Here is a 12,325-nt window from a genome sequence, read left to right on the forward strand (position 1 = left end):
TTTTAAGATTTATTTATTTGCACATACAGTACCGAGGGGGAGGGAGGCGGGGGGTGGGAGGTAAGAGGATTCACCAGAGACAGAGTGGGGAGCAGGACAGGCAGATCCACTGAAATACACTGCTGAGGGGTGTCAGCAGGCAAGACAAGACAGTGGCCAGAAATGGAGATCGAACTCATGCTGAAGTGGCAGCAACAAGCCTCCTAGTGTTGCTTAGTGCTGCGCCTTAAGCATTAGGCCACCAGGGAGGGCCCAAGGTCCTAACATTTTAATCTTATTTCAAATGTGTGGGTGTTCCCAGGAGTGCTTTCTTTGGTATATTTTCATTTGGACACGTGATAAAAACACACATCACAATAAATTTATTTTTAACAAATGATTATCATTTTATTAAAAAGGTTGAGTTATACATTTACAATGGTAACTTTAACCTAAACTCCTGGCTCAATACTGGTAGAAGTAATCTGCTGAACAATCTCAGAAGAACTATGCAAGTTAATGAGTCACTTGTAGCTCCTCATCTGAAAAGACTCCTAAGCCATAGAACATTCACTACATGAGGATTTTCTTGTAGTGATTCTCAGAATCTTGGCAGGTATTTGAATGATCCTTTTATTTCAAGATTATTTTCCTTTGGACATCTGATCAAGTCAGCACACATTTTTTCACAAAGATTTCACTCTGGGACCGGAGTAATTTTCAGTGAATCACTGCCTCTGGTTCCATGGTTGCCTTTCTTCTGTCAATAAAGGGAATGGCTGTGGTATGGCTTCCTAAGCTACTTGTTTCTCAGCAAGAGACAAAAGCAGTCAGGAGCAGGATAGGAAGGCCCAGAGACCTGAAACTATGCTGCAGCTTTCACTGTATCTTCCACAAAAAGCTAAACTTATAGTGCAAAAAAACCACCAAACTCCAAATAATATGTTGAAAAATTGCAAATAACTAGATAAATATTACAATTATGTACAACGAGCCTAAGAAGGCTGAGACCATCATTATAAGCCAAATCATTCTTGAAGCTGATCAATCCAGGTTACTGAAATGTACAAACTGAATTAACTTTTTAGGCTCACCTAAAAGATATAAAACAACTCCAGTAAGAAAATGTTTGTAAGTTTCATGGGAAACAGATATTATTGTAAAGGATTTTAAGGAGTTTGTGGAAGTAGAAAACACATCTACATCTTGATTTTATGGCAAATAGTTTTGAGCTTAAAAGATCTTTAGATCTTTTGGTTAGCAATTCAGGTAAAAACCAAACAAGAAGAAAGATAACAATTATGGGGCCCACAGGATTTTAACTTGATTATAAAGTATTAAACAAACTTTTAAGACAAATGAAAATTCAGTTTAGAATTAAATATAAGTGAACAAAGTTATCATGATCAAGATTTAAAGTCTGGGTAGAAGTTTTTTTCATATTTACGTATAATATCAAACATTCAGTATCAATGCAAATACACTTATTTTTGTGTATGAGGTGGGTGACTGAAGAAATAAATATTTATATTAAATTCTTTACTATTGCCAAAAACTGACAAAACTATTGTTTTAAGTATGACATTGTCTGAAGTCTAATTATGTAATAATAGAAGGTTGAAATTCTTGGTGTAAACATCCTTCAGAAAGAAGCAAACTGCCATGGCGAAAGGCTATCTTTCTATATACTTTTATGCACTTCTATACATCTATTTCCTTACTACAAAAGAAACAAAAATAATTTATTTGTATATATGTAACTGGGCCAAAATGAATTTTACCTGCAAAGTTATATTTATTAAGAAAGCAATATAGATACTATACAATAAAAGAAGGCTCCAAGAAAAGACCCCAATATTCTCTCAGTAACATTCTGTGATGTAGAAAAAGGAGGATGAGTAGTTTGTACACAGACATGTCTCTACTCCCGAAGCCAAACAACCTAGGAATCATAGTTCTATACATGGAGAAATAGCTAATGTTTTTGGTCAGTGATGACACCTCTGTATATGCTTGTACTCCTTACTGCCTGTACAAAAGCAGAATGCACTATTTTAATTAGAAATTTTACCTATATGTTCTTCTACTTAAACCTTTGGTAGAAAGATGAGCAACTTGATAGGTTATCTGAAGATTTTTGCCATTCTCGATAACAAAGGTTTAAAAACTAACCATACAAATTATATCATCAGATGTAATTTTACTAGGTTTCTATTACCTGAAGACGGAGATTGAATAGCAATGGAGGCAATAACATAAAAGAATCATTAAGTGCAATGTGCTTGGTTGTTATATAACTGTGGTCCATGGTTCTAGTGGCAGAAATGGTAGCCCTGAAGCAGATCTTGGTAAATTTGCTTGACTACATTCTTCAGGTAGTTGTCCTCTAGTGGCACTTTAGATAGAATGACAGCAATTTTATCTTGTCTAGAAATGTAACAAAAGGTTAGTTAGTTATCCTGGAATTTACACTTGTCTCCATTTTCGTGGATTTCACATTTTTGGATATAATCGCTGAAGTTTCCTAAGCAGCATACATAGGCATTTCTGGGAATAAACTGTCTAGCTTAAATGGATGAGACTCTAAAAACAAAGCCTATGAATCAATTCTTATGCATCTGTAAGGTATCTTGGCCTAGCTGATTTCTCTAGCTAAAAAGACCTAAACTACTGGTATTTGCTGATGAATTGGTGGCAAGCACACTCTTAAACTCTGCCATCTTTCAATCTGTCAGCAGTATGTTTGAAAAGTCATACAGTACACAGTAGTAAGTATATATTTAAGTCTAGTTCCAGAATCTAATTGAAAACAGTATTATAAATGCACATATTTAAAAAAAAGATTTTTCAGTTCTTAAAGATAATAAGAATTTCTCATTTATCATCTGGGCCAAGTTTATGCAGGATTTGTTTCTTCACTCCTAATTCTTGTTTTAGTTAGGAGTGGCATTAAAAAATAGAGCAAATATAAAAGAACCAACCAATACCTCTAATATCCACTGGAGATAGTAATGAAGGTTACTGACTTTAAAAGAAAAATTCTTCAAATGAAGCTAGAAAGGAGTGATATTTGGCCTCACTATGGTCTATCCATTTTTTTTTTTTCAGCACTATGTGGGTTCTTTCAAAAGATGCGACAAAAGTAAAATGTAGTTGTGAGCCATTCTTTGTGGATCCTTTACTCACCCAATGTTTCCAAGGTGATTCTGAATGGAGAATGGTAATGGGGTAGATGGATAATTAACTGAGAGAGAGAAAGTTATCTCAAACTTGGCAAATGCTGCAGAGCTGGAGAATAAAAGCTTTAACCTGTAAAATATAAGATTCTCAATTAAAAATACAATGAAACATAAATACATTTTCCCTATTATACAGTCATGAAAAACTTATGTGTACAATATTTTCTTGTTACCAAATGGAGAGCGTAAAACACCTTGAACAAAGAATTATTTTTTGTTAGTCATAAAAATCATTAAATAATTAATTTTCAATAAATTACTTCCTGTTATGTATCAAATTGTGTTCCCCCAAAATTTACATATTAAGACCCTAATCCAAAGACCTCACAATTTTACCACTGTTGGGGCAATAGGGGTCGAGTCAGCTCTCTCACCACTATAGCCTGAGTCTGATCCCAGGCCAGGTGGCTGACCCACATATGGTGCAGCTCACCTCCTGTCTCACTCACTGCTTCCCTTAGGAGTTTATTTCAGTCAGTCTGCCTGTTCTTCTTCCTACTCTGTCTCTGATAAATCCTCTCACTCCCTGTACCTCTGGTAAACACCCCAGTTCTTCTATGCATAAATAAATTTAAAAAAATTTTTTAAATTACCATTGATGGAAATAGGGTACTGCAAATTTAATTAGCTAAGAAAAGGTTCCACTGGAGTAGGACGGATACTTAGCCCAAAGTGACTGCTGTCCTTATTACAAAAAGGGGAATTTCGGACACAGGCATGTACACAAGAAACATCATGTAAAGATGAATGCAGATCTTAGTTATACATTTACAAGCCAAGGAGTACCAAACTCTGCCAACAAGGATACCTTGATCTCAGACTTCTAGCCTCAAGAACTGTGAGACAACAAATTTCTGATGTTCAAGTCACCCAGTTTGCAGGACTTTGTTGTGACAGTCCTGGAGAGTCAATGCACTTACTCAGTATTATTCACATTTATGTTCATTAGGTTATAATTTGGTCCCCATCTCTTTAAAAATTCAATCTCCTCTCCAAGAAGTCTGCAATGGCTCACTACCTGTGAGATTTCTTGAAGCATCTTGGAAAAGGAGGGAAAGAAACAAAGAAGAAATTTAAAACATTTTATTATTTAGTGGTTCTTTTATAAATAATGCCCAGGGCCTCCCTGGTGGCCTAGAAGTTAAGTCACTGCTATCACTGTTAATGGCCTGTGTTCGATCAAGCTAATCCACATATGGCACAGCAAATCTCTCCTCTCTCTCTCGCTGCTCCCTTTTACAGTGTATTTCAGTAAATGTGCCTGCTCTGCTCCCCACTCTGTCACTGGTGACTACTCTCACCCCCTGCACTTGCACTCCTGGCCTACACCCCACTTCTATACATGCATGCATGCATGCATGCACACACACACACACACACACACACACATACACAAAGAATGCCCTAAAACTAAACAGTGCAATATCATTATCATTTCAGGATACACTACTGTATACATAAGGGACAGATAAAAATTTTCTTTTAAATATTTAAATCAGAATTTACCTTGGGTATCTGATGCTGTGTTGTACATGTCTTCTTCCAAAATTCCTGTTTTTCAATATACTGGAAAATAAGCTTATGAACTAAAAGGGAGGAAGAAGGAGCTTTATCCTCTAAAAAAGGGAAAAAAAAAATAAGCAGGTACTACTTATTAGTCATATATCTTATATCTGCAAGCTAGAGTATTATTTAAACTAGAAATATTTTCAAATGACTGTGTCTAGCTATCCTTTCCAATTATTTTGAAACACATTAATCAACATATATAGTTGAACACAAGACTCAAGCTTATAAAACTCAAGCTGTTATCACAAACAGAATAGATTTGGTTAAGAGCATAGGCTCAAATGTAATATAAAGGCATGCCTTTTTCCTTGTTATCTGAGTGATGCTAAGCATAACACTAACTTCTTTTGGCTATAGTTCCCTAGTTTGTAAAATGGAAAATACTACTTATAGTATTGAAATAGTAAGAAACATGCCTGAAACTGAACAAATGCTCATAAGAGCAATTTTTAAATTACAGAAGTAGCAATTATTAATCATTTCTTGACATCTAGTAAAAATAAAAATATTTTAAAACACATTTGGAATGCTATCAGTTTTATATTCAACACACATTTCTAAGGGTAAATTATTATTATTGCTGCTGTTGTTTATATTTAATGTAGTATGAGAGTTTTCAAGGAACAATTTACACTTAAAAATTCCAACAAATTTTTAGTGGCTTAAATGTTTTGAACTTACCATCTAACAGAGACTGAAAATTCAGGTCAATAATCTTCCTATACGGCTTGTCCAAGAAAGGAAGACCAACTAGGAAGAATCAGAATAGGACAGTATTTATTTTTATCACTTGATTTTAGATCACAGGCAACCTAGTACTTTAAAATTCTATTATGTCCGGGTAGTAGGATTTTTTCATAAGCAGCAGAAGTTTGATCCTTGATTCATTTATTCTTTCTATATGGTAAAGGTTTTGACTGCTGACCTTGTTGACTGGTAAGCCTTTGAAGGAAATTTAAGGTTTTGTACATTTACAGTAAATTTATTAAGTCCTCTAACTTCTGTATAAAGACAATATCATCTCCAGAAACCATGTAAGTAAAATGGCTACAATATCTATCATATCCAATGTCTTTATACAAAAACAATAAAAAATGATTTATGCTGTTAGCATTAAAGTAATGAATTTCGGGGTCCTCCCTGATTGCACAGGGATTAAAGTGCAGTACTATGAAGCTATCTGTAGCAACTGCAGCAGGAATTTGATCCCTAGCCAGGGAGGTGCAGCAGCATCTCCTGATCCACCCACAGTTCCCCTCAACAGTGTACTTCGTCTATCTGCCTATTCTGTTCCCCACTCTATCTCTGGTGAATCCTCTCACTGCCCCTGTACCTCTGGCCTGTACCCCAGTTCTGTATGCATAAATAAATTTAAAAAAATCAAATTCTCTTTAACTAATTGATTGCTTTTCTAAAATGTTCAGCAGTGCTTTTATTATGCCAGTAGTTATTATTATATTAAAGATTTGAATCTCTAATGAGCTTAGTCCTCTATTTTTCTACAGAGGACTTACCTATTTTTGCTACTCACCTACTGGCTCTCCAAAGGTGACAGTGAGTTCCAGTGTGTCATAAAGAAAGGTGAATATAGCTTGCTCATCACTCCACTCAATGATATCCCACTCAGACAAACTGGAGATAAAAATAAAAATTCTTTTACTTTGTTTTTTTTTTCTGAGATAGGAGTGTTATCTTCTTTTACTACCCAAATAGTACCAGTAGCAATTGCTGGAATTTTTCTACTGGTTGAGAAACAATAATTAAAGAGTTGTAAATGTACAAAATTAATTCAACCTTGAGCTGTATATCAGAGAAAAACCAAGTTTAGGCAATATAAAGTAACAAATATTTAAAAATTATAATTTCATAGCTCTCCCACCTTGTGTACTTTGAGATTATATACAGGTATTGACTCCGCTGAGGGTGTATGGTACCACAGGTTATAAATAGTGATACCTGGGCCTCACTGGTGGGGAAAGGGGTTAAGTCTCAGCACTACGAAGCTATTTTTAGTCACTGTGGCATGAGTTTGATTCCCAGCCAGGGAGTTAATCCACCTGGTGTAGCAGACCTCTCCTGTCTTGCCCGCTGCTCCCTCAAGCACTGTACTTTAGTAGACCTACCTGTTCTGCTCCCCATTCTGTCTCTGATGAATCCTTTCATCACCCCCCACCCTCCACACCTCCGACCTATACCCCAGTTCTTGTTTGCATACATAAATAAAAATAAAATCTATAAATAAAAAAGTAACAATAATGATACCTGTTGTAAATTCACAGATTTAGTCAACCAAAGACACAAGATAAAACATACACATAGAAAAAAACTAATGACAGATGCTTTTCTTTACCTCAACTGATCCAGATGCTCTTCAGCTGCATTTCTTTGTTTTTGAATAAGGTCTATTTGATTAAGGATCTGTTCTTTCTGTACTTCCAATTCTACAAGATCTCTGCAAATAATACCAGGTATTCAAAGAAAGATAAAGTCTTCATATAAAATATTTTGAGCAACAAATCAAATGCCAGATGGCTCCACAGTGAGGTGAATGGCATTCATTTTGCTGCTTTAGTTTTCTGATAAGCATTAATCTAGAAGTAAAGGTCTGCTTAGGAAAAGACCTAAAGGCTCTCAAATTAGAATACATGAAGATATCCTTATGTTCTTTAAGATTATTAAAATTTACATTTTTCATCTTAAAGTTAAAAAAATAATCATGTAGATAAATGAGTATTCCCTCATTCAAAATGAGACATGACAGAATTTTGGTATCTGCATCTTACAGCTAAATTGAACCTATGTTTGTAAGTCATTTGGTTAGGATCAATTTATAAAAATCACCTGTGAAATAAATATCATCAGTTGGGAATTTAATGGTTTTGTTATTATTGTATTTGATTTCTTTTAGTCTCATATTTAAATGAGCTCATCAGTATAAGAAGTATATACCTCATTTAAACTTATTCATACTTAACTACAATATAAAAATGTTTAATGCTAGATTTAGTTTCTCTAAAAAGAGTTTGAGTGTATTCAAGCTTGAGAAATACTGTCTTGGAGTAGTATCCAAAACATTATATGCTTAGAAAATACTATTGACTAAAATGCCTCTAGGGTCAAGTTCTGAGTCCGTAATCATGTTCCCAATCTTCTCTGTTTCCAGAGTAGGAAGTCATTTAGCCTTGTGAAGTTTAGCATATTTTCTAACATACAAATTGACAGCTGACCTTTGAAGCTTCTCTTCTTCAGTTTTCAGTTGTTCTAACTCTTCAAAAAGAAACAGAAAAACAAATCTATTAAAATGGACACATTAGGGCTTCCCTGATGGCACAGGGGTTGAAGTCTCAGCACTATTAAAGATATTGTCAGCCACTGCAGCCTGAATTCAGTCCCCAGTCAGGGAAGTGACCCAAATGATGCAGCAGCCGCTCCTGTCTCACCCGCTGCTCCCCTCAGCAGTGTATTTCAGTGCATCTGCCTGTTCTGCTCCCTACTCTATCTCTGGAGAATCCTCCCTACAATCCCCTCCCAAAAAACTCTGGCCTACTACAGAGGTTTATTTATTTAGTTTGCACACATAAATAAACAAAAATAAGCCTTTTTTTAAAATGGACACATTAAGGTGTTGCTACAAGTCATGTTTTATTGCAAATTCTATCTCAATTAATGTCCCTAAATAAACTCAGAACAGATTTTTTCCCCTTAATTAATTAATCCAGTTACCTTTCTCTGCAGCTCTGATTTCAGAATCCCACTCTTCCATAGGATTATCTTTTTCTTCCAAATTTTTAGTTTCTAAAATAGACAACATGCACTAAAATAACTTGGTGAAAAATAACAGTTAGGGATGGAAAGGCTATCTCCACAATGAAGTGTTAACAATATTTCACAAACATTCTTCTTTCCTCATCTTTTCTAGCCAATAAAGCACCGAGTCATAATTAAAATTTCATCCAAACATTTGCTTCAAATGGCAGAGAAGTGAATGTTAAGGTATATATCAAAGTAATTGTTGAGCAGTATGCTTAGTACAGACTAAGCAGGAACAGATATACACACACACAGACAAATGCAAGTATTTTTTATTAAAACTTTTTAAATGTTTTTGAAAACTTAGCGTCATCCCTAAAATTCTACTCCACACAACCAAAACCAAGCTTAGATTATTGCTTCAAAAATATTTTTTAACTCTACTATTTCCTTCACCACTCTCAGTCTCCCTTAGCATAAGGTACTATCCTTTCTTAACCACTTAAGTCCAGTAATTTAACTTACATTTACTTTTGATCCATTAAAATCCAATCTTTACATTACAATCAGTACAGAGATTATTCAGGGAAAAACTGGTTGAGAAAAGCCACACCCCTAGGCCCTCCCTTGTCTCTAAATAACGTCATCAGCTTTATCTCAGAATATGTTCTGCTTTGCTCTAGCCATACTGGCTTTAATTCAGACCTTCTCTCATAGAAAGGCTTCTGCATGTTCAATAGTCTGCTCTCTCCCTTCTCACTGTCACTCTTAGTCAGATGGAAGTTCAAGAAGAAAAGAACAATCAGCAACGTCAATTGCTGAAAGACAAGATGGCTAAGAACTGAGAGCTAACAAATTTGATGATCTCTACATGTAGACATGTAGAATGTTGTGGTCTTAGGGAAAGCAGTTTCAAGATGATATTGACAAGTTGGTTTATGAGAGGTCGAACTGAAAGGATTTTAAAATGGATATAAGTTCATTTATTTAAAACAAACAAACACAACAAACACTGTATATGGTCTAGGTTATAAAGAATTTTCCAAAGACACTTTTTATTTGGGGCACCTCCTATTAATTGTGGATAATTACAGAGGTTGAATTTGCTCAGATTTAATGTTGAAGTTGCCAGTGCAATGTTTCAACATAGTGATACCAGCAATCTGTACAGTAGGGAAGCATTTAAATAAACTTAAATTTTCTTTTACAAAAGTATTCTTGAATACTTTTGGGCCCTCCCTGGTGGCACAGCAGGTTAAAGCATAGCACTGAGAAGCTAAGGCCACTTCAGCATGAGTTCGATCCCCACCCAACCCGGAGGTGATCCACATGGCATGGCAGACCTCTCGTGACCCGCCCGCTGCTCCCCTGAGCAGTGTACTTGGTAGATCTGCCTGTTCTGCTCCCCACTCGGTCTCTGGTGAATCCTCTCGCCGCTCCTACACCTCTGGCCTGTACCCCCGTTCTGTATGCACAAATAAATAAATCTTAAAAAAAAAAAGTATTCTGGGAAAAAAAAGTATTCTGAATACTTTACCTATTTCCACTTCAGTAAGACAGTTATCAATCTTCGTAAGTATGTTGTCTATCCCATCAATCCATATCTGAAGTTTTTTCTTCTCATTCTAAACATACAATATTATAGACTGTCAAATTAAGCCAAATAAAACAATATAACATTCAAATGGTTCAAATTGCTGACATAACTGCTCTGTCTAACTCATGAACAGAAAAGTTAAGTAAAGGCCAAAGATACCTAGAAGTGGGATTGCTGGGTCATATGGGATTGAAATTTTTTTGAAAGCAAACATATCAGATTATAAACTCATTTTTTTTGGGCATTTTCCTTTATTGCAGCATTTCCAAGTAATATGAGACACTAATGCATATTACTTTTTAAAAAAGAGTTCTTAAAAAATTCTAGGATCAATATAGAAACACTGGTCAAACAGAATTACTGCATTTTTTTCTTTTTAAGGTTAAAAAAGTTTTAATCACTTGTAATAAGGGAGTTGCAAAATAAAACCACAATGAGATACCATTTCATACCAGTGAGAATGGCACATCTTAAAACAACTAGCAACAACAAATGTTGGCGAGGATGTGGAGAAAAAGGAACTCTCCTGCACTGCTGGTGGGAATGTAAACTAATACAACCACTATGGAAAACTGTGTGGAGGTTTCTCAAACTGCTAAAAATGGAGCTCCCATATGACCCAGCAATCCCACTTCTAGGTATTTACCCAAAAGACACAAAAACACTGATTCAAAAGATATCTGCGCCCCCATGTTTACTGCTGCTTTATTTACAATAGGAAAGACATGGAATCAACCCAAATCCCCAAAAGTAGATGATGGAATTAAAAAGATGTGGTGCATATACACAATGGAATATTACTCAGCAACCAAAAAAGATGAACTCATGCCCTTTGCAGCAACATGGATGGAGCTAGAAGAGATCATACTTAATGAAATAAGCCAAAAAGAAAAAGTAAAATACTGGATGTTTTCACTCATAGCAGGGACATAAAGTATCAGGGGGATAAAAAATGAACTACATACCAGAGACATTTTATGGGGATGGAGTGGGGAATGGGATCAAAAATGGGGGGTGGGAGTACAAGAAATACTGGATGGCTTCACTCATAGCAGGAGCATAAAGGACCAGGGAGAGAAAAAAAATGAATAATGAACAAGTATGTACCAGAGGCATTTTATAGGGGTAGAGTAGGGAATAGGATCAGAAATGGAGGTTGGGAGTGCCCTGTCCGATGGTGATGGCACACAGGTGAATCAGTGATGGGAAGGCCACGGGGATTACAACTGAGATGGAAAAAGGCACAAAATGATATAAAAATAAACTATTATAACAAAAAAAATTTTATACAAATTAAGTTAAAAAATTTTCTGGTTTTAGACTTTATATTTATCTAAAAGGGGGTATTCTACGTAACATCTCCCAGACTTACTTGCCTATGGAAAATTCTTTTCTGCAGTCTTTCTAAAAGAAAGCATTTTTGGAAATGTGTCTTTAATCGCATGCACACCTACAAACCTGGGTATGCACTATGAGAAAGATAGCATTACAATGTAGTCTTTAGCAATGGAAGAGCAGATCCAATATTGTTTTGCTTCAATGTGTATAAAGGATAACAAAATTAAGATAAGACATAGACCCTTATTAATAAATATATTCCAATATCATTAAGATGCCAGAATCTACCACTTTTGATAAATTGAAACCCACCGAACTTTAAGTGCTTGCCCAAGTTTCATATTTTCTAAGAAATAATCTTCAAGTTCCACAACCACCATTAAGTAATTTTAATAGATTTTCCTTTCTATGTTGTTAACTGCCCCAAATTACCTGAGCTGACTGCACCAACTTGCTGTAGAGAGCCACTTTTCCTTGGTGGGTAAAGACTTTAGTCATCTTCGTAAAACGTGATTTTATTTTGTTCAGGTAAATTCCAAAGTCCTTTAGCTGAAGGAAGAATCAAAGGCTACATTGCACTAAAACCACTGAGTTCGAAGAGGTAAATGGTCTAAGAAGTCTGGCGTAGCTGCTACATGCTAGGCTCTGCCAACCTAGACTCAATATGTAAGGCAAATCACTTCTCATTTGCAAATTTGATTCTACTTAATAAAGAACAAAATCAAAGATTTTTATTTTGATTCATGTATTTACTTAGTCACACTATAAATTAGAAAATGACAGGCTTTTAATTAATAATACTTAAAACATTAGGGTACACATAAAATAAGTTGCTTACAGGCCCTCCCTGGTG

The 12,325-nt window shown here is 35.4% G+C and overlaps 1 protein-coding gene across 1 annotated transcript in view; it reads right to left on the minus strand.

Annotated features, from left to right (window-relative positions):
• Positions 1-2,242: 2,242 nt before the first annotated feature.
• CASC5 (cancer susceptibility candidate 5) overlaps positions 2,243-12,325 on the minus strand; it is a 35,719-nt gene continuing 25,636 nt past the window's right edge. The window contains exons 16-26 of the mRNA XM_004687561.2: positions 11,905-12,021; positions 10,075-10,162; positions 8,511-8,582; positions 8,015-8,054; positions 7,138-7,239; positions 6,319-6,419; positions 5,469-5,537; positions 4,725-4,834; positions 4,139-4,257; positions 3,166-3,288; positions 2,243-2,406 (exon numbers count right to left, since the gene is read on the minus strand). Coding sequence (XP_004687618.1) covers positions 2,292-2,406; positions 3,166-3,288; positions 4,139-4,257; positions 4,725-4,834; positions 5,469-5,537; positions 6,319-6,419; positions 7,138-7,239; positions 8,015-8,054; positions 8,511-8,582; positions 10,075-10,162; positions 11,905-12,021 — 1,056 coding nt within the window. The 3' untranslated portion in view covers positions 2,243-2,291. The remainder of the gene's footprint in view (positions 2,407-3,165; positions 3,289-4,138; positions 4,258-4,724; positions 4,835-5,468; positions 5,538-6,318; positions 6,420-7,137; positions 7,240-8,014; positions 8,055-8,510; positions 8,583-10,074; positions 10,163-11,904; positions 12,022-12,325) is intronic.

The sequence above is a fragment of the Condylura cristata genome, unplaced genomic scaffold (assembly GCF_000260355.1).
Source record: "Condylura cristata isolate star-nosed mole 26May11 unplaced genomic scaffold, ConCri1.0 scaffold00023, whole genome shotgun sequence".
Taxonomy (NCBI): Eukaryota; Metazoa; Chordata; class Mammalia; order Eulipotyphla; family Talpidae; genus Condylura; species Condylura cristata.